Raw genomic sequence first — 19029 nt, 5'->3', positions numbered from 1 at the left:
CCCCCACCCTGCCTCTCTCCACCCCTGCCCCATTTCCTCCTGCCCCCGCTCCTCCCCCTATTCCCCCAGCACCTCTTGCACGCCGCTGAACAGCTGATCGTGGCAGGAGGGAGGTGGTGGGAGGAATCAGAAGAAGCTGAGCTGTGGGGCTGCCGGGGGGTTTTCAGTGGGTGCTCCAGCCCCAGAGCACCCAGGGAGTTGGCATCTATGCTCTACACTATCTGCTTCTTGCACCTCCTGAAGTAGGGGTCATACCACAATGGGGAATCCTCAGCTACCAGGTGTGACATTTCCCAGGGGTACCCAGGTTTATGAGGCACCTTGCTACCACCTGACTTTAGTATGAGGAAATCTTGTCTGTAGCTCCTGTGTATCAGCTCCCTGAATCCACCAGTCTCAGGCACTACCTTCCAGGCCTTGCTCTCTGAACCAGTTAGCAATAGGCACACATCAACCCCCAAGCCTCCCTGAGCGTCCCTCTGGAGTGCCCAGCCCTTGTTCCACTGAGCAGCGAAAGAACTCAGATTCACGTCTCCCAAAGGAACAGTATACACACCAGCTTACAAGCCAGGAGGGAAAGACAGGGATGGATCTCTCCAGAACTGCCCTGTTCTGTACGCTCCCCTTGAAGCTCTGTCAGCTCTGGGCACTGTCAGAGACAGAATACAGGGCTAAATGTACCATTGGTCTGACCAGTAATACAGTTCTTATCCATTTAACAAACTGCAGAGCTATTATGCAAATAAATTTATCATGCACCTTTGACTACCTTACCTGCTCTCTGCCCACTACTCCATGTTTCTCTAGCACTCCTTTTATCATCCTAAGCCACTGAGCAGCTTCAAAGAGATGCCTCGGGGTGAGGGGTTTACACTAAGTCAATTTATGACAAAAATATTTCTTCCTCCTTACCCAAATTTTCCCCACAGATTAAACCTGCCCAAGATGAGAAAGATTTAAACCCAGCCTAATAATACCTAAAAATGTTATGCCTTGAAAACCCATTATGTCATGTTATTGCAGGGGCAGAAACAGGAGCTTTATCTTGTTTATCCAAGAGACCTGGGTTCTATGTCCAGCTCTGCCACTGATCTACTGGGTGACCTTGGGAGAGTCACTTTACCCACTCTGTGCCTCAAGTTATCCATCTGTAAAATGGGGAGAAAGACACTGACCTGCCTTGTAAAGCACTTTGAGATCTGTGGATGAAATGCACTACATAAGATCCAGGTATTATTATCATCCCATTGGGAAGGGAAGATTCCCAGCTTCCCACAGCACTCACATGGAAAGGCCCAAGATATCAAAGATACTTGCTTTTTTTTTTTTTTAAATCCATTTTGGCATGTATTGTGGCTCCCTGTTTACACACAGTGATACTCATGGAGTTGGAACCTGCAGCAACAAAGTCAATAGGAGTCTTGTCATGGACTTTAATGGACGCAGGATTGGGCTCATGATAGGCAATCCTCGATGTTTATTTTTAAAATATATAATAGGATTTTGGAAATGTCAAGTTGTGCTCATAATTCGCTGACACAATCACACATTCCAAATGTTACCCTCATCATCTCGCCTCATTCCCTCTTGCTATTTGTTACATCTCCTGTTGCATCTTGACTGTAGCTATTGGAGGACAAGACCTCATCTTACCATGTGTCTAATAGATACACGTATGTACAATATATGGTGTCAAAGGTAAATAATTGTCAACGTTAATTAAATTGCAGTATGTATACTGTTCTAAGGCTGCAATTTTGCAACAGGACCATATTAAGTAGTTTCAACTTATTGTCCCTTACAAAGCTACTCATGGCAAAACCTTACCTTAAATTCACTGGCCAAGAAAAGCTCCTTCCAAAAGTATTTGTAGCTTGATGAAGATGGTCTATTGTGCATCTCAAGAAACAAAGTGCATGATCTCTGGATAACAGATTTGAGTCTTGATTAACCCAAAATCACTCCCACTCCAAGAGATTATACAATGTAGTGCTCTATCACATTTTGAAGCACAAGCTGTCATCAGAAAATCTGTATTTTCAAATGTTAAGTATAAGTGACTATCTTCGACACAAGCAAAGCCAGAGTTTAAGCTTTACTCCTATAGCTTTTCTCTAGTACATAACATTTTTAAAAGAAAAGTGGGGAATACTTGATGGATACAACTTGCATGTTGTACACATGAAATCAGATGACAAGATAAATACCAGAATGTTTAATAAAAACAGAAAATATAAGAACATAAATCAGGCAGAATTACTTTATGCTCTATTTACTCTCCTAGGAACATCACTATCTCATATCAGAAGTCACAGGATGCATGACAGGATGTAAAAAAGACAAAAAAATATATACTGTTGTCAATTTCCCTTTCCCCCTCCTACCACAACAGTCTGAGTTGTATCAGATGCTATATCTGATAGTGGCATTTCCTACCTGGCACTGACCTGCTTTCAGATACAAGACTGCAGTTTGGAATTAGTTTTACCCTTAGTGTATTTCACATTGTCCACTGTATACAACACTCAACAGAAGTACTCAGACCTGGAGCCCTCACTTTTGAACGTCATCTGAGAATCCATGCTTGACCTAGAACAAAGCAGAAGTCTTTCTGACTCATCAGTGTCTCTTCGAGTCCAGAGCTCTCCTCCTGTGCCCACTGAACGGGGCTTCAAGGAAAGTGTTTCAAATTTGACATAGGTCTCTTTTGCAAGGTCAGCTTCCCTAGCAGATTTTGGTTTCCTGTGAAGTTTTAAAACTTTATAGAGTAAGAAAAATATCAAAGGTAGAACAATCACACATGCCGCACTGCTAGTCATGACCAAAATGGAAACCTGAGAACCACTCTCATCATTTATTCCATCAGTGGAGAAAATAATGCATTGATCTTTTGTAGGTGGGACTCCTTTGGGACAGACACATGCCATGTATTGTGTACTAGGCTGCAAACCATCTATTGTAACTTTGTTTTTGCTGGGATCTGTACTCAGAGGCAGCATATCTTTCTCACCATACTTTGAGTACAATACAGTCACTGCAGAGTTGCTTGTGGCATTGATGGTTTTCCAAGTTAAGGTAACTCTTTCGTCCGTTTCACTAATAACTTTCAGGTTCTTTATGGTGACATTCTGTTCAGTCAGTGCTGCTGCATTCAGTGAAGTCTCCTCATCTTTTTTGCCAGTTTCTTCAGGCTTTTTGTTGTTTCCATTTGTTACTCCCTTTGAACTTTTTTTCCCATCAGCCATGGACTTGGATTGTTTTTTGTCTGTGATCTTGGCACTTGTTGGCCTTTCAGTGGTAGCCATTGTTGTGGGTAGCGATGTTAAGGGTGGAGGAGGTGTGGTGCTTTTTTCAGATTCTTGCTTGGCTTCCTCCCATGTGTTATTTTGTTGGTCTGCTTCAAACTTCTTCCCATACTTTTGTGGTGACACAGTTGTAGTGACAACACCTACCACAGTGACTGTAACAGCAGCTTCTGACATTCCCGCCAAATTTTTGGCCTTACATCTGTAGTCTCCTGCATCCTTGTATGAAATCCCTGTCAAACTTATTATGGACCATCTGACACCCTCTCCTGGAGTTTCTTGAATTACTAAAGGAAAAGGAAATGCATATAATAAAACAGTGCAACGGGAACATAAAAAAAAAGAGAAAAGGCTATGACATTATCCCTTCCATGCTTTTGCTATGTTAGAAAGAACCATTTGAACTGAACATATTGTTTTTTAAACACAACTTGCAAAACTCCCTGCCATATGATAGAATTGAAAAAAAGAGTTGAGGTCTGGTCTGCACTACAGACCTACATCAGTAAAACTACATCACTCACTGAAAAATCCACACCCCTGAGCGACATAGTTATACCAACTTAACCCCCTGTGCAGACAGAGCTCTGTCAGCAGGAGAGCTTCTCCCGTTGGCATAGCTACCACCTCTTGGCATAGTTACCACCACCCATCAGCAGAGAGCGTCTTCATTAAAGTGCTACAGCTGCATCGGTGCAGTGTAATCTCTTAATTTAAGTGTAGACTTGCCCTGAATACGGTTCAAAAATAAAATTAGACATTTATATGAGTAATAAAAATATTTGCCATTTCATTATACAAAACAAAAATGCTTAAAGGGATATAGGGGAAAGTTTCAAAAGTGCGTAAGTGACTTGGCAGCCTAAATTCCATGGACTTTAGAAGCTAAACTGATCGTCAACAAGACTTCGAATCCTAAGTGTCTAAGTCACTTTAGGAAATGGTACTTTGGCTCCTAATTCACTTAAATGGTCTTGAAGGTTTCACCCATCAGCTCTTATGTTTAAGGGTAAAAGCTTGCTGCTGACTGCCTGAGGTTAGCAAGAAGCATTCCCCATGGGCAGGTTATTGCATAATTACCCATTAAGGAGCTTGATGCAACTGTCTGAGGCACTATTTTGGACTACATAGAGCACTGATGCAACCCCATTCAACAATTATTATCATCTAATCCGGGAACTTTATACACCACCTCACAATGGAGGCTTAAGTCTAAACATGTATTGGAAACAGAATTATCCTGTTTCATTTAAAGGTAGCCCTCAGCTCAGGATTGGAGTTTGTGGCTGGAGTAAGAAGCAGCAGCCTGCACTACCCAGGCTTAACCTGTCCTGTGGACTGAACTTTCCCAGAGCTATCTATCTAGAACCCTTAAGAGCCCCCACACACACACACGCACACAGTTTTTTAAATCAAGATTAAGAGATTAAGTTAGAGCTGTAACAATTAATAGATTTATATCTATTTTTATTATGTGGATTTTACTTTTCACCCTGTATATTTTAATTATTGTAAGCTCCCAGGGTGAAAGACAGGCACTGTAAATAATAAATCAATTGTAATGCATGACATCTCGATCTTACAGACTTCTGCGTCTCCACTATTTGTGTGCTCTACAACGACAGTTGTGACATGAACAGCAAAAGCAAAGAAAATTATATAGCATATATAGATTATATAGCATTCCAGTTACAAAAACTCTCCACCAAAATTTTTGAAAAGTTTGGGTTTGAGTTCAGACTTCAGAGTTCAAACCCACCGCTACAGAATATGTAATCATCAAAATACTTTGAGTTATTAAAATAATTGAGTTCTGACGCAAACAGTTTAATTTCCAGGCTTTTCTAGGAGCTGCAGATTTTATACATTCGCTAACTTCCCCTACTCTCAGCCCCTTACTTTTTCTGTCTTTTCTCTTCTACAGTTCTTCCTTAAATCCTAAAGATAATCCTTAGATGCTAACTATGCCATCTACTGGCAGCCTCCAGTATTGCACTATAACAATTCATTTCCACTGATATGCTTATTTTGTTTTAAATGAGTGATATTAGCTTGCTGCTTTGAGTTAAAAGAATTTTTCATAATAAATATAGCAATTTATGATTGTGGGCTTACAATAAGAGGTCATACAGTTTCATTCTCATGAACCCATTACTTAGAAATAGGAAAACTTCTGAATTGCTAGATGCAATTACTAAAATTGGCTGATATACAAAAACAGTATCAGATATTCACTGTCTCTTTATTGTTCAGTATGGACATTGGTGGTAAGTGACCAAAATTCAAACAAACTAATATTTATTGTAAAGCCAATGCTTATAATAAAAATTGCTGTGTTTAAATAGCTCAGTTATGGCTGCACTGGCTTTTTTAACTTCCATTTTGTACCGGAAACAAGCCAAAACTGAAATTTCAAGTCCAAACCACCCTCTCCAATTTTGGGAAACTGAATCTACGCCTCCTATCCAGTCTTGGTTCCATGTCATGTTCAGAATTAGAAGTGACCTGTTTGCGTTGTTCATGTTCAGATATGGATGAATTTAATACAAACAGGGGTGAAGAGATTCTGGCCCCAAATGGTGGAAATATTGTGAGAATATCTGGTCTTGTTCATTTTTCACCATTCATCAATAATGATCTCAAAGATCATTTCAAAGCACGAACGATCAATATTTCTAGGTTCTCATATTTCTTAGTAATAAATTATGAAATACCTGTATAGTTCACCGGTAAATTGTCTGACCTGATCCAGGTAAGTTGTGGGGTTGGATATCCAGTGGCATCACAGCGTAGCAGTACATTGCTTCCCAGAGGTGATGTGATTTTTGTTGCTGAAGTCATCACTGATGGTTTAAGACACTGTTCCAGCTCTGCTCTCTGGAACAAGATACCTGCCAGGCTCTCAGGTCCACTACAAGCAACAAGAGGATCCAGAAGTATAACAGAGGTGTCCACTATTTTGGAAAATTCAATTAGCTTTGAAATCCGACAGTCACAAAACCATGGATTGTCCTGCAAACCTTAAACAGAAAAAAAAAGTGTACAGTTAATTTCATTATTTGGATTTCATGATTAGAATGGAACATACCATTGTGTCTAAATGCTAATAGGGAGAGTCATGTGCCTCTTAAGTTCATGAAATATTTAATTTGTTCCTTCTATACTTTTTTTTTGGGGGAGGTTCAGGAAGGAGGGTTAAAGCTGTTTTGTTAACATTTGATAAACTAGATCTTTTCCTCACAACCGCCTGCATAGAAAATGGTACATGAGTTGACAAATTCTACACTAAATTGTACCATTTTTTAATTCCTTTGGAACAACCTCAGAAGGAGCAGCCTTGGTTAGCTGCCAAGTAAGGTATTTCACCAGCATTTGGCTTCTTGGCAGACCCTTCAAATACAAGTAGATCTTCTAACAGCTATGGTTGTCTTTTGACTTCCACTGGTCTCCTTCCCCTTCATTAAGTATGGAGTTTTCTAAGCTTCTCTTTTCTTTTCAGGCACCTTTTAAAGTGCTTGGATTTTGGCTGGGGAGAGAGCAATGATAAAAGTGTTTGTGACTTATACCAACTCTTCTGCCATAGAACAGAGATGGCTTTAAGCCAACAAAGTTTAGATCTGGATCTGAACTTTCCCAATGCTTAGGGGTGTTTGGATTCAGAGATCTCATTCAGGGCAATCTCTTACATACAAAATATTTAAAAGTTGTGGGGGGATGCAGAGAGAGAGGGAGGAGGGCAGAGGAACTGTCAAAAGAATTAAAGGATATTAGCATTTTTGATGGCACACAAGGACCCGGACGTGCCCCATTTGACTTCAGACTATTTGCCTTTTGATTATGAAGAGCATGAGTGAGGGGACATATCTTCTCTTGTTGAATTTGATTTCAGGTGAATTACACTGGCTATTTTATAGTAATGTAGGTCCAGAACTTATATTGGTGTAACACAGCATAGCTCTGTTGACTTCAATAAAGAAATATCTATTTATACCAGCTGAGGACCTGGTCCACAGCATTTCATTCATGCCTTTAAATAGTTTCTGATCTGACTTTAAATCTTTGTACAAATCTCCCTGGAACGCTCCATTTCCTCTGAATATTAATAAATAGAACTAATTCCCAATCCAAGCTATTTTTGTAGGTAACACAGGACAGCCTCCAATGCTATGATGATGGGTGCATTAAAAGTGGGCAGGCAGATATAAAACAAAAAGCTACTACTTTGCAGTGAAAACCTATAATTACTGGACACTCTGAACAGTTTAGCAAACCAGTTATGAATGAAATCCAGATAAGGAGACACAGTACACAGCTCATGATGTGAAAAGATGCAATAACTTTAGGAATAATTAAATAAAAAATTGGAATTATTCCATGTTACCAACACCTTTCTTTTTCCCCTTTCATTGGCTTCTAATCTCTTTGCATTTTTAGAAAAAAAATCTGTAGATGTAGAAATATATGCTTCCTTTAACCACCTGACCAAGATTAGGTTATCTTAAGCACAAAGTCAGTGATTGGTTAAACCAATGATAAACCCTGACTAATCCCACCCTTTAAAACAAGACTTGACCTGAAGAGATTCCTTGACTATGAGTTTATGACATCACAATCCAATTGTACTTCTTCCAGACACGAATGATTTTAAATCTATTGACTAATTATTACCCACAAGAAAAGGAATAGGCAAATCCAAGAAAACTGGTTCAACTATTGTATTTTTAAAAGCTAATCTCCAAAAAGAGAGAGAGAGAGAGAGAGAGAGAGAGCGCGTGCACATGCTTTGGAGGTTATATATAGCTTTGGTGATGTTATATCATATACAACCTGACAACCTCTGGTGAACTGGGCATATATATATAAAAATGCCCAGTTCACCAGAGGTGAATTTCAACAGGTTTCCTTTAACATCAGTCCATCCTATCTGTAGCTACCCCTTTGCCCTGTATACTTAAGGTGGGAATGTGGGTAAAACTAGCAGGGGAAGGAGAAGGTCGATGTTCTCAATTTTCAGCCTACTCTCCTAGTACACAAGATAAACTTCCTTCCAATTCATATATGCGGTACAGGTGTCCCAAAAGCCATTCATTGCAAACAAATCCAATGTAAGGCCCCTGATTCCCAGGATGTGTAAATGTACATGCCATGCAAGGATGTTGAGACCATTGTGCAAAGTAAAGGTGTCCAAGAACATAAGAACAGCCATGCTGGGTCAGACCAAAGGTCCATCTAGCCAAAAATCCTGTCTACCAACAATGGCCAATGCCAGGTGCCCCAGAGGGAATGAACAGAACAGGTAACCATCAAGTGATTCATCCCCTGTCACCCATTCCCAGCTTCTGGCAAACAGAGGCTAGGGACACCATCTCTGCCAGGGTAACTTAATGTTACTTACCCACATTTCTTAAATATACATTTCTCACATTTTGGAATATTTTTATGTTGCTGAGTTGGGACAATTATGTCTCTTTAAAAAATTAAATAGCCTAAATTGCATTTTTAATGGTCTGATCCTGCAAAGTCTTACTCATGTGAGTAATAATGATAATAGGGATTTGCAGGATTAATCCTTTAGACAGGTAAATTATTCACCAATATGGCCAAGTGATTGAAATATATAAGCCTACTGTGAAACTTTTAAAACATACAAAGGCTCACAAAAATATCAACAAATAATTCCACTGAAAGCAATTATGGTAAAAGAAAATGAAGGTTGTAGGATTAAGAATTTAATAGTCAGGCACCTCTTATGCAAATGAGCTTCTTAACTCAAATTCATTTCTCATTAATCTGTCCATGCTTCGCAAATGCTTCTTATTAGGGCAATACATGGTTAATGAAGTTTTTGAGACATATTAATGCCGTATAGTAAAAAAGCAACTTCCTACTTAGAGAGGCAAGATGGGTACAATGCAGTTGTAGCCTTGACTCTCTAATAACCTGGGACCAACACAGCTAGAGAGACGCTGCCTACAACATCCTGCTTGTGAGTCAGGGTACTGCCACCAATCTCATTGCAGAGAATTAATTGTAAGACAGCTTCTCAGTGTCCTCCAGCATGCTCTCTGGAGCACACTTATTCTACTGAAAGTGGTCCTAAAGCCACAATCCTTTTCTCAGGTAACACTCTCCCTGAAATCAGTCCACGTTTTGCCCGGGAGAATGGCAGGATTAACTGCAGCATTTGTTCCTACTGCCATCAGAAAAACACACACTGACAGGAAACAACGTTTCTCTTAGAGCAGTGGTCCCCAAACTGGAGGAGGGTTGGGGGGGCCCACGGGGCCCAAGCCAACCCCCCTCCTTCCAGGGTGGCAGAGAGGGAGTACCATCAGCCCCCTGCTCTGCCCCCGACTCGTTCCAACCTTAGCAACAGCTCCACTCCACCCACTGCTCTGCCCCCATCCAGCTCTGCCCTCATTCCTCTCCACCCCCAGGCCAGCTCTGCCTCCTGCCCCAGCTCCTCCCCCCATCCCCAGTTCTGCCCCCGGCTCTGCCTTTAGCCACAGCTCCTCTGCTGAGCCAACTGTGCAGTAATGACCTAGGGGAGGGGGCACAGACAGATTCCATTACTGGTAAGGTGAGGTGGCAGGAACAGTTTGGGCACCACTGTCTTAGAGGAACTGTACCACTATTTCAGTTGCACATGGGAAATTCTCTTCCCAAATAAAACATTCAATGCACGTAAAATATATGATAGGATATAATTTGAGCTGAAATAACATGTTAGGGAAGCTTCTTTGGAATATGTTGTCTCATTTGAGGTATTAATGTCAGGACTATTTGAGATTTGTTTTGTGCTGCATTAACCTCTAATAGTCATTGCAAAATTCTAATGGTATATAGGGTGAACATTTAAAGATGTGTATTACTCAAAAAGGCGACTAACCCTCATAATCTGTTGAACTCTCTGCCACTGGAAATTATTAACATTTGCAGAGACAGAGTTTCAAAGTCAGGCATGCACATTGACCTTTGAACATGACTAACTGATGCCTGAAAATAGCTGGTGTTCATGAACATGTCAGATACAACAGCTGAGGGTGCACAGATTGAGTGCCTGCCGTCCATGTGTATATGCACAGATATTTGCTCACAAGTCCAACTCACTCAAATACACAACTGCATGTGCCTACCTTTAAAATCTGTCCAGTTTTATTTTTTAACTGTTCTGGAGGCAGATCCTATTCTTATTCAGAGAAACGTCTATTCCTTCTTGATATTTTACAAAACGACCTGTTCTCTTCCCTATGGACTGGAGAAAAAGAGTACCGCTAAGATATTGGAAGGGAAAGTGACTGTCTTGAAACAAGCCCTTAAACACCGTCAGCTTTCCACAGCAGTAAATTATGCTAAAAGCCAGATTAACTACCCTATAAGGCCTCTGTTCTTTCCTGTTCAAAGAGGGTAGAAACATACAGCTGAGGGGATGCAATGCAGTGGGGAAGTGAAGTTCAGGCATCAGGAGACCCCAGGATTTCCAGAGTTAGAAGTTTGCTTTCCGCATGGACCCTCAAGATTGGTAGGGCTAGCAGTTTGTCTCCCTTCACAAGGTGGCCGAGTCCTTCTCCCCATGGACAGCTTGTGACAAAACCTCTTTGGCTGACTTTTCCCCTCCTGCAGGTTTTCCAATAGGAAGTTATGACTTGTTATTTATTGCTCATATTGCAGTAGTGCCAAAAGATTCAGTCCAGATCCAGACTCCACTGGCTGAGGCACTGTACAAACAAACATATGAGACAGTCCCTGACCCACAGACTGTATAACAGAAATAGACTGAGCAATGAGTAACAAACAGCAGAAGAGACAGGGAAGCAAAGAACAAGGTAATACGGTCACATGGTTATTTAGGCTAGCCTTGAGGGTTCCAGATCATTTGGAAGCACTGGATTTTGTGAATGGGAAAAGCTGTAGAACCCCAGAGCTACTCACCTGGCCTCTTTCCCAACATATAAATATACTCCTGAATCTGCAGGTAGAGACAGGTGGCTCTTTTCTTAATGTCTTCCATAAGGGAGGCAAAGATTTTCATAAGTTATCTAATTGGTTCTGAGATAAATAATTGTTTTCACTGCAGCCAAACAAAATGCAGTTATTTACAGTTGATTCATTAACATTGTTTCAGTTCCATATGTCCAACATTGACCTCTGAGAAGATAATTTCCTCATTCACATGATGACTATTTCCAGCCAGTTATGAGCCAGGGTTTTCTTCTAATATGAAACCAACACTTCAAATTGTTGCACAATAAGCATTGATTTGCCATACATGGATATGATATGGTACAAGTAGACAGCACTGTACAATAAGCAACAGACAAAGCTTCCTTCCTAATGAACCACAATGGAGTTTTTGTGCAAATGGACAGAAAATGGACACATCCCACAACGTGTCCTTATCTGATTCATTTGGAGACAAGCCTGGATGCTGCAGTGATCACAACAAACTCAAATCATTTGCTTCCTCAATAACTCACTTGGTTAGTCATCCCCATCAACGCCTAATAACAGCCCATAGTTACAGCTGTGAATTATATACTCCAATGTGTATCACAAAAGAATACATTTATGCAGTCCCTTCTTCTTGGTAAACAGTTTCCCCTGCACCAGTACATACTACTGTGTCAATATGGACTTTAGCTTAGAGGTGAGCTATGTAGGAAATTTTCTCTGTAAATCAGTAACCAGCCTCAGAGTGTAATTAAATGCACATTATTCCCCTTTCACTGGGTTGTAAAGTGGCAATAAATAAAATATTCAAGGTTCAAAATGAAACCTGGATGTCATTAACAGGTGATGTTTCCTCCACCCCAGGCTCTCTGTAACTGCAATACCATCTGCAGCCCCGGCTGCTCCACTGGGGTTTAGTCAGTGGCTTCACATAGATTTCAACCAGCGCAAACTGCAGCTCTGCCATATGCTGTATTTCCTCATCCTCTCAATGGCTCTCGAGGAGGGAGACCACAAGGGGAATGATATTACCATTGTGCATGCCTCAGATTTCAAATCACAGTATGCTCCTACAGCCCAGTCCTGCCACCACAGACTTCAGTGGGAGCAGAATTGGGCCCTTGGTGCCCAAATTGACTGAAGAAACACAAGGAATCAAAATGGGTCAAGCAAGAGTAAAGTTGGGGATTACTAACAAAGACTAGGGAAAGGCCAGGTTCTTGTCAGCTAAACAAAAGCAGCTCCTGGTTTTCCAGGGGCACAGGCAGTCACGTCACCTGAAGATTTGGAAAGGGAGCCTTCTCCTGCACTCTCCCCTCCTCAGGTTAGCAGAGCCTTCTAATTGTTAAAAATCACTTGGTTTGGGTTTTGTTTCAACACACCAGCGAATAATCTTGGTTTTCCTGGTTCCACCAACCATTGCCCACATTGAGCAGAACTCCAACTGCCATTTTACTGGCAGCATTTCAACAACTTGACTTTGCTTTAAGTACTGATAGGAAGCTCTGAGTTTCAGCTTCCAATGACACTATGCTTTCAGCTAACAAGCCAGCTAGAGATAGAACACCTAACTGGATGCTCCCGCAGGAGGGGGACAAAATACCCAGGACTCTCTGAAGGTTCACTTTGCAGAATTTTCATCCAGAGAAGGCAGAAGGTGCAGAAAACTGCAGATCTACAAAGAAGTGAAGCTTTAGTCCAATGGAGGGTCAGCTCCTTTGGCCCCTTCTTACCCCTGGCAACGTGGTTCTGCAGGAAAAATGCTACCATTAGCAGGCCAGCCTCTGTGAGAGGTGCAGAAATGTAGCCTTAGTTAACACGGATTCAAGCAGAATTAATTAAGGCATGGAATCCAAGCAGATACTCACCACCTCTGGAAAGGGGGAGAGTGATACACAGAACAACTGCTCTTTGGTTCCTTTCCCAGCCCCGAAAACCTCAATGAGCCTCAGCAGATCTTCCATGGGTTATCAGAGAGGGCAATGTCACAGAGACATCAGTCTCCCTTTTTCATTATTTCTACCCAGAATCCCTTCTACTTGGAGAAGTGAAGAAGATAGTCAGGCCCATATAAATCCTACTCAACATGGTACATTTTTAAGCAACAAAACAAAACAGGGACAGCCTCTCTCTGATTTTGTCACCAGATCCTAAAATCTATCAGGTAGTACAACCCTGTCCCTCTGGCACAGACCTGAAGGTGAGACTCCTGCAATGAGTGGGTGAGTGCGTGCGTGTGCGCACGAGTGTGTGTGCGCTTATGCGCTTGCACATGAGTGAGAAACATGACCAGGGCACCATCTTCACAATCAATAAAGATGAAGATATAGAAGGTTTAGTGGGAAGGGGATTGTGGGCTTGTCATGGAACAATCCAAAACATAAGCGGTGTGACACTTCAGATCTCCAGAGGAAATGTTCTTGTTCACGTTTGGATTAATTGTATAACAATCATTGTCTGATTGCACTCTAATAGACTCACAATAAATGGCTTTGGTAATGACTGGAAATGAAATAAATCATTCACAGCTAGCCTAATTTATAGTTGCTCCAAATTCTACAAAGAAATCATCATTTTATTTTCAGGGTATTTGACTTCAGTATGTAAGTCTGAAGGTAGGCAATTACATACCATCTCCACAGAACATAGGATACAAAAACTAGAGGCAAACTGGCACCTGAATCCAGTGAATCTACTGCCCTTTCATCTCTGGAGATACAGGTTCAAATCCAGACTTGGCTCACAAATAAAAATGAGCTAAAGGTCTCATGCTAATTCCTCTGAGGACATTTTTGCACATTATAAAATCATCACCTAACATGGCACAATCAGTCAGATGTGCTCAAGAGAATACAGGTGCTAGGGCTGCAAGGCTTGTCATGATTAAAGGCTGTTGACAAAGACTGGTGAAAAAAGTTTACCTAGTGCCTGTGACCACTCAACCAGATTCCACTATCTTTGCACAGCAAGGGCAGCACAAAGAGACTGGAAGTTGGCTAGATCTCCCGAGATGAGGATTCCGACATGGGGTAAATCCTCATCAGGTTTAGAGCTGACATACACAGCAGCAGGGAGGTTTAATTACCCAGCACAGGTAGATAGACATACTGCTCAGGCTAGCTCTTAAAAATAGCAGTGTAGCCACAGTGGTATAGGCAGCAGTTCAGATTAGCTGCCCAAGTGCATATCAGGAAGTCAAGAAAGAATGTATCAGGGCAGCTAGCCTGAGCTACTACAGCCAAACTAGCTCATGCAGAGTGAGCACATGTATGTCGACCTGCACCTGCACCTCACAGCTGCTGTACAGACACCCATAGCCAGCTCCTACTCTCCTCCCTCCAGTAACCATAAGTGTAGAGCAGTGGTTCTCAAACTTTTGTACTGGTGACCCCTTTCACAAAGCAAGCCTCTGAGTGTGACCCCCCCCCCCTTATAAATAAATATATAAAAAAATGTTTTAAACACCATCATAAGGGGTGGAGGCTGACAGATCGCGACCCCCCCATATAATAACCTTGGGACCCCTTGAGGGGTCCCGACCCCCAGTTTGAGAACCCTGGTGTAGAGGGAGTGTGCAGGGATAGGGACAGAACACTCTGTGCTCCAGCTGTGTAGATTAGAGCAGCCCCCACCTATTCGAAAGCTGGTCATCCCAGGATCAGGGAGTCAACACCCCTGCTTCCCCATACAGTCCATCCCCTCCGTACACTCTGCATCCACAGAAACTGAGTGCAGTGGAGAATCCCTCCAATTATACCTAGTCCTACACACGATTTTTTTTCTGAGCACCCAATGATCAACATATTCTAAAAAGCAAGTATTAGCCGAAACTTTTACAGAACTGATGAGTGATTCCTGTGGGCCACACAAGTTACAAAAAGCTAAGTGTGTTATACTAACAGTTTAAGACATGCATTAGTATTTCCTACACAGCGTTTGTCCCGAACATTAGCGGTACAAATATTTAAAATAAATAGCAGGCAGTAATCAGCATAGTATAAGCAGTTTCACACTATATTTTAAACTAACATATTAGCACTTCTATAACAATATTTTGCATGTTTATATCACCTTTTATCCTGAATGATCCCAAAGCCCTTTACAAACTATGGCCTCAATCCTGCAAAAACGTATGCATACAAGTAACCCACTGGCACCACTCACATACAGAGTTGCTTACATATATAAGAGTATTAGCAAGATGGGTACAAACTAGTTCTTACTCACGATAATTATTCTTACCTGAATAAAGGTTTGCAGGTTCAGGCCTCTGCAGTGGAACACAATGGCTAAACACAACATTACACAATGGTATTTAATTACAACTATGCGGCAGAGGTTCCCAAGCTGTGATGTATGGACTCACTGGTGGTTGTCTATGGAGAGCTGGCTGGTTACATGGTGCTAGCTCTCCCATTGTATTAAAAGATGGCTAACAGTATATAAATAAATGGAAAAATAATATCAGGAAAGAAAGCAATAACTAGAGCTACCCTGGTGATATTATGCAATTGCTAAGTGGGGCCAGCAGGTGGGACACAAGATTAGAAATGGGAGGGGAAGTACAAGGTGTTCTGTGAGATTGCAAATAGGATGGGTGGGTGATCCAGAGGACCCTCTCTCTATGATGTGGTCTAGACTAATAGCAAGCCACTTTGAGAGGAGAGTTAGACCCCATGGGAGTTCAGGGCCTCAGTTGAGCATATCATCTGGAACATAGCTCTAACAACTCACTCTCCCCTGTCACCATGCAGGCACAGTAGTTCAATAGTAGAGGGGAAAGTCCCTTCTACTGAGCCACAAACACCACATCCTGCAGTACTTATTTGGGGCATTCCATTGAAGTGCTGACCATACCTGCCCCCTGCTTAGTTTGGGCACATTTTGAGATCACTGCCTGAGATGGCATGGCTGTGTTTCCAATAATAGATGGTGTAATGCTACACCAAGTAAATTGACAAGGGAAATCTCATCTTAAATACATATATTCTTTAAAAATCCTTAACAATAAAAAACACTTAAGTTTTTATGACAGTTGAATATTCCATACATCATGCACACTTACGGGAAGGATTTCAGCAATATTTACTTAGCTCTCTTAATCTGGAGATACCAACCTATTTTATGAAGGGGGCAACTCTCATTATCTCCACTTTACAGATGACAAAGATAGGATAAGTAATCACACAACAAGCCAGCAGCAAAATCAGGATTAGAATTCAGATCTGCTGACTCCCAGTCCAGGGTCCTCTCCACTATACTAAGCTGCTTCCCTTTTAAAGAGAATGTTTAGACATGTTTTAATAAGGAATCCAATGTCCTCATGAGCTTACCTAATATGACTCTCTGTGCTGCCGGATCTGTGTTCCTGGACGGTGTAGCTTCTGAGAAGGAAAGCCAAATGTCCATTAGGTCTGATGGCAAGGTGATTAGTTTGTTGCTGGATAGGTCCAGGTAGGTGAGGTTTCTCAGGTTTCTACCAGCCTCAGATGGAATGCTGGTCAATTTGTTGTTATGTAAATCAAGGGTTCGTAAGTTGGGCATCTCCAAAAGAGACACCCAAGGGAAACTTGACAGCAAATTCCCATCCAGACGCAATTCATGCAGCTGCTTCAAATTATAAAAGCTGCTGGCATCAATGTTAGCCACACAATTGTAGGTCACCCACAGGTATTTAAGGTCCACCAAGTAGTAAAAGGCTTCAGTGGGGATTCTTCGTATGACAGTTTTTTCTACACGAAGTTTTACTGTGTCCACAGGAACATTCACAGGGATCTCAAACATATCAGGGTCATTACACAGCACAGACCTAGCACCAAACAACAAAGAAAGATCTGTATTTCAATACCAGAGACTTGCATCTCAAATACATATTAAAGTGTTAATACCATTTCCACCATCACTACTGCCAAAATATCAGATCACGTGCAGTCTTCTATGTTTAAAAGATAGAGACAATTAAGAGGTGGACTTTCTTTCTAAAGAGAAAGTGAATATAAAATGATGATGAATGATACTGCTGCATTAATTCCAGATAAATTTAAATGCTATCTTTTATCCAGTCATTTTAGGGGCAGAAATGTAATTCAAGAACAGAAGGATTTTATTTTTATTTTTATCATTGAAATAGGAGATTCATGACCTCTATTTTAATAAAAAGTCTATAATTCTTTGTGTCACTTTTTCTAATTTCTCTTCAAGTGTGGAGATATCAGATATTTAAGGCACTAGGGTAAATATATTTGTGGAACTTTACTTTTGTAAGTAGGTTGAAGATTATAAATTTTTCAAACTCGGTACTTAAATTTAAGCTTCTAAATCCACAGGTAGTCACCTAAATAGAAGTGGCTTAGTTTGCAGAGATTCTGCCGACTTTCTACTTCCATTGACTTCAGTGGTGCTGGGTTGTCTCAGAACCTCTGAAAATTAGGCCATTTCAATTTATTTTAAGTGCCTATATATGGATTTAGGAGTCTAGGCATCCAGGTTTGAGAATTTTGTTCAAAGTTAATGTCTCTCCTTTCTCTCCATATAGATGCTGATTTATGAAGAACATCTATTTTCCTTTCTTCCCATCAGAACTTTGTATTAGATATAGCACAAGAATAAAACTAGCTGAAATTGTAATTCCCCAAATGAGCAACAATACAATGTCCAGTGCATCTGCTGTAAAATATTTCAAAGTGGTTAAGCTTTTTCTTCATCATCATACTTTTTCTATTGTTGAACAGTGAGATTTTCCTACAGATTAAAGGAAATGTTTGCATTTATCTAAAACCAGTATTATCATACCATGGATAACTGGTTTGAGAAATGGAATTTTCAAGGAAATATCAACATTTAGTAAGTTAGAGTGCAGAGAGAAGTCTCTTTCTGTAAAAACTGAAGATTTAAAAAGGCATCCAGCTGCTAAGTAAAAACCAATAAGACAAGATATTATTGCTACCTGTTAACATCCATGCACACTGCTTAGTATGTAAAGTGGCATAAAAATGGAATAAACTTTCCCCTTTATAGTTCTAAAAAGTACATGAACTAAAACTAAAACTATACAATCTGTACTCATCAGTGGTGTCAGAGAATGTTATTCTAAATTTCCATCAACCTATTTTCCTATAATTACATTGTACAACGGAAATAAAGAAAGACATACCTTGTTCCAGTGCCATCACTTCTGCCATGGTAAATGCAAGTGCATTGTGAAGGACAAAAACTGTTTAGCTCTTCAAAAAAGCTAATCATGATGCATAAACAAACAAACAGATACATGACTTCCTCCCAGCAAAATTGATATGAACAAAATCTAAAAACTTTTATTCCCAGGCACTCGTGTGCTGTGTGCAATGAATGTGAATGGAGACATATCCATTTAGTAATAGCAGATTACACTGGATTAGTTGAGATCTGTAGCTACTTAACCTTCAAATGTATCCTGAAAAGGATCAGTTGAACCAGTTTGTTCTTTATTATGGCAAAGGAAAATATTCTGTTAAAATTATATCTATCGCATATCAGGACTATCTTTATAGTTAACTATATTGAATATAGATTTACTACATATATTTTGACATATACCTTTACTTCACAGGGGTGTTGTGCAGCTTAGTTAGCTAATATTTGTAAAGCACTCCGATTCTGGAAGAAAATGTACTATATAGGTGTAACATGTCAAAGACAGTATGAAATAATAAGCTCAAAGGGGCATATTCTAAGACTGAATAACTGTACAATGCAGAATGTACCTGCATTTTAATATTAAAAACAGTCAAGTTTA

General features: G+C 40.6%; 1 protein-coding gene across 1 annotated transcript; it reads right to left on the bottom strand.

Annotated features, from left to right (window-relative positions):
• Positions 1–1927: 1927 nt before the first annotated feature.
• LRIT3 (leucine rich repeat, Ig-like and transmembrane domains 3) lies at positions 1928–18962 on the bottom strand. Its single transcript, XM_038400204.2, has 4 exons — positions 18409–18962; positions 16589–17064; positions 6020–6325; positions 1928–3592 (listed from the first exon to the last, which is right to left on the bottom strand). Exons 1-4 carry the CDS (start codon positions 18522–18524, stop codon positions 2526–2528), a joined length of 1965 nt encoding a protein of 654 aa, XP_038256132.1. The 5' UTR covers positions 18525–18962; the 3' UTR covers positions 1928–2525.
• Positions 18963–19029: the final 67 nt, after the last annotated feature.

Source organism: Dermochelys coriacea, chromosome 4 (assembly GCF_009764565.3).
Source record: "Dermochelys coriacea isolate rDerCor1 chromosome 4, rDerCor1.pri.v4, whole genome shotgun sequence".
Taxonomy (NCBI): domain Eukaryota; kingdom Metazoa; phylum Chordata; order Testudines; family Dermochelyidae; genus Dermochelys; species Dermochelys coriacea.
The sequence above is the reverse complement of the archived record's forward strand: the minus strand, read 5'-3'. Positions and strand labels throughout refer to the sequence as shown.

Bases quoted from the DNA above. Each gene is read 5' to 3' on its own strand.
- LRIT3 (XM_038400204.2), bottom strand. From the start codon at position 18,524: ATGTATCTGTTTGTTTGTTTATGCATCATGATTAGCTTTTTTGAAGAG. The intron at 17,065-18,408 runs GTATGTCTTTCT...GTTTGGTGCTAG, and splicing joins AGTGATGGCACTGGAACAAG to GTCTGTGCTGTGTAATGACC. The intron at 6,326-16,588 runs GTAAGCTCATGA...TTTCTGTTTAAG, and splicing joins AGCACAGAGAGTCATATTAG to GTTTGCAGGACAATCCATGG.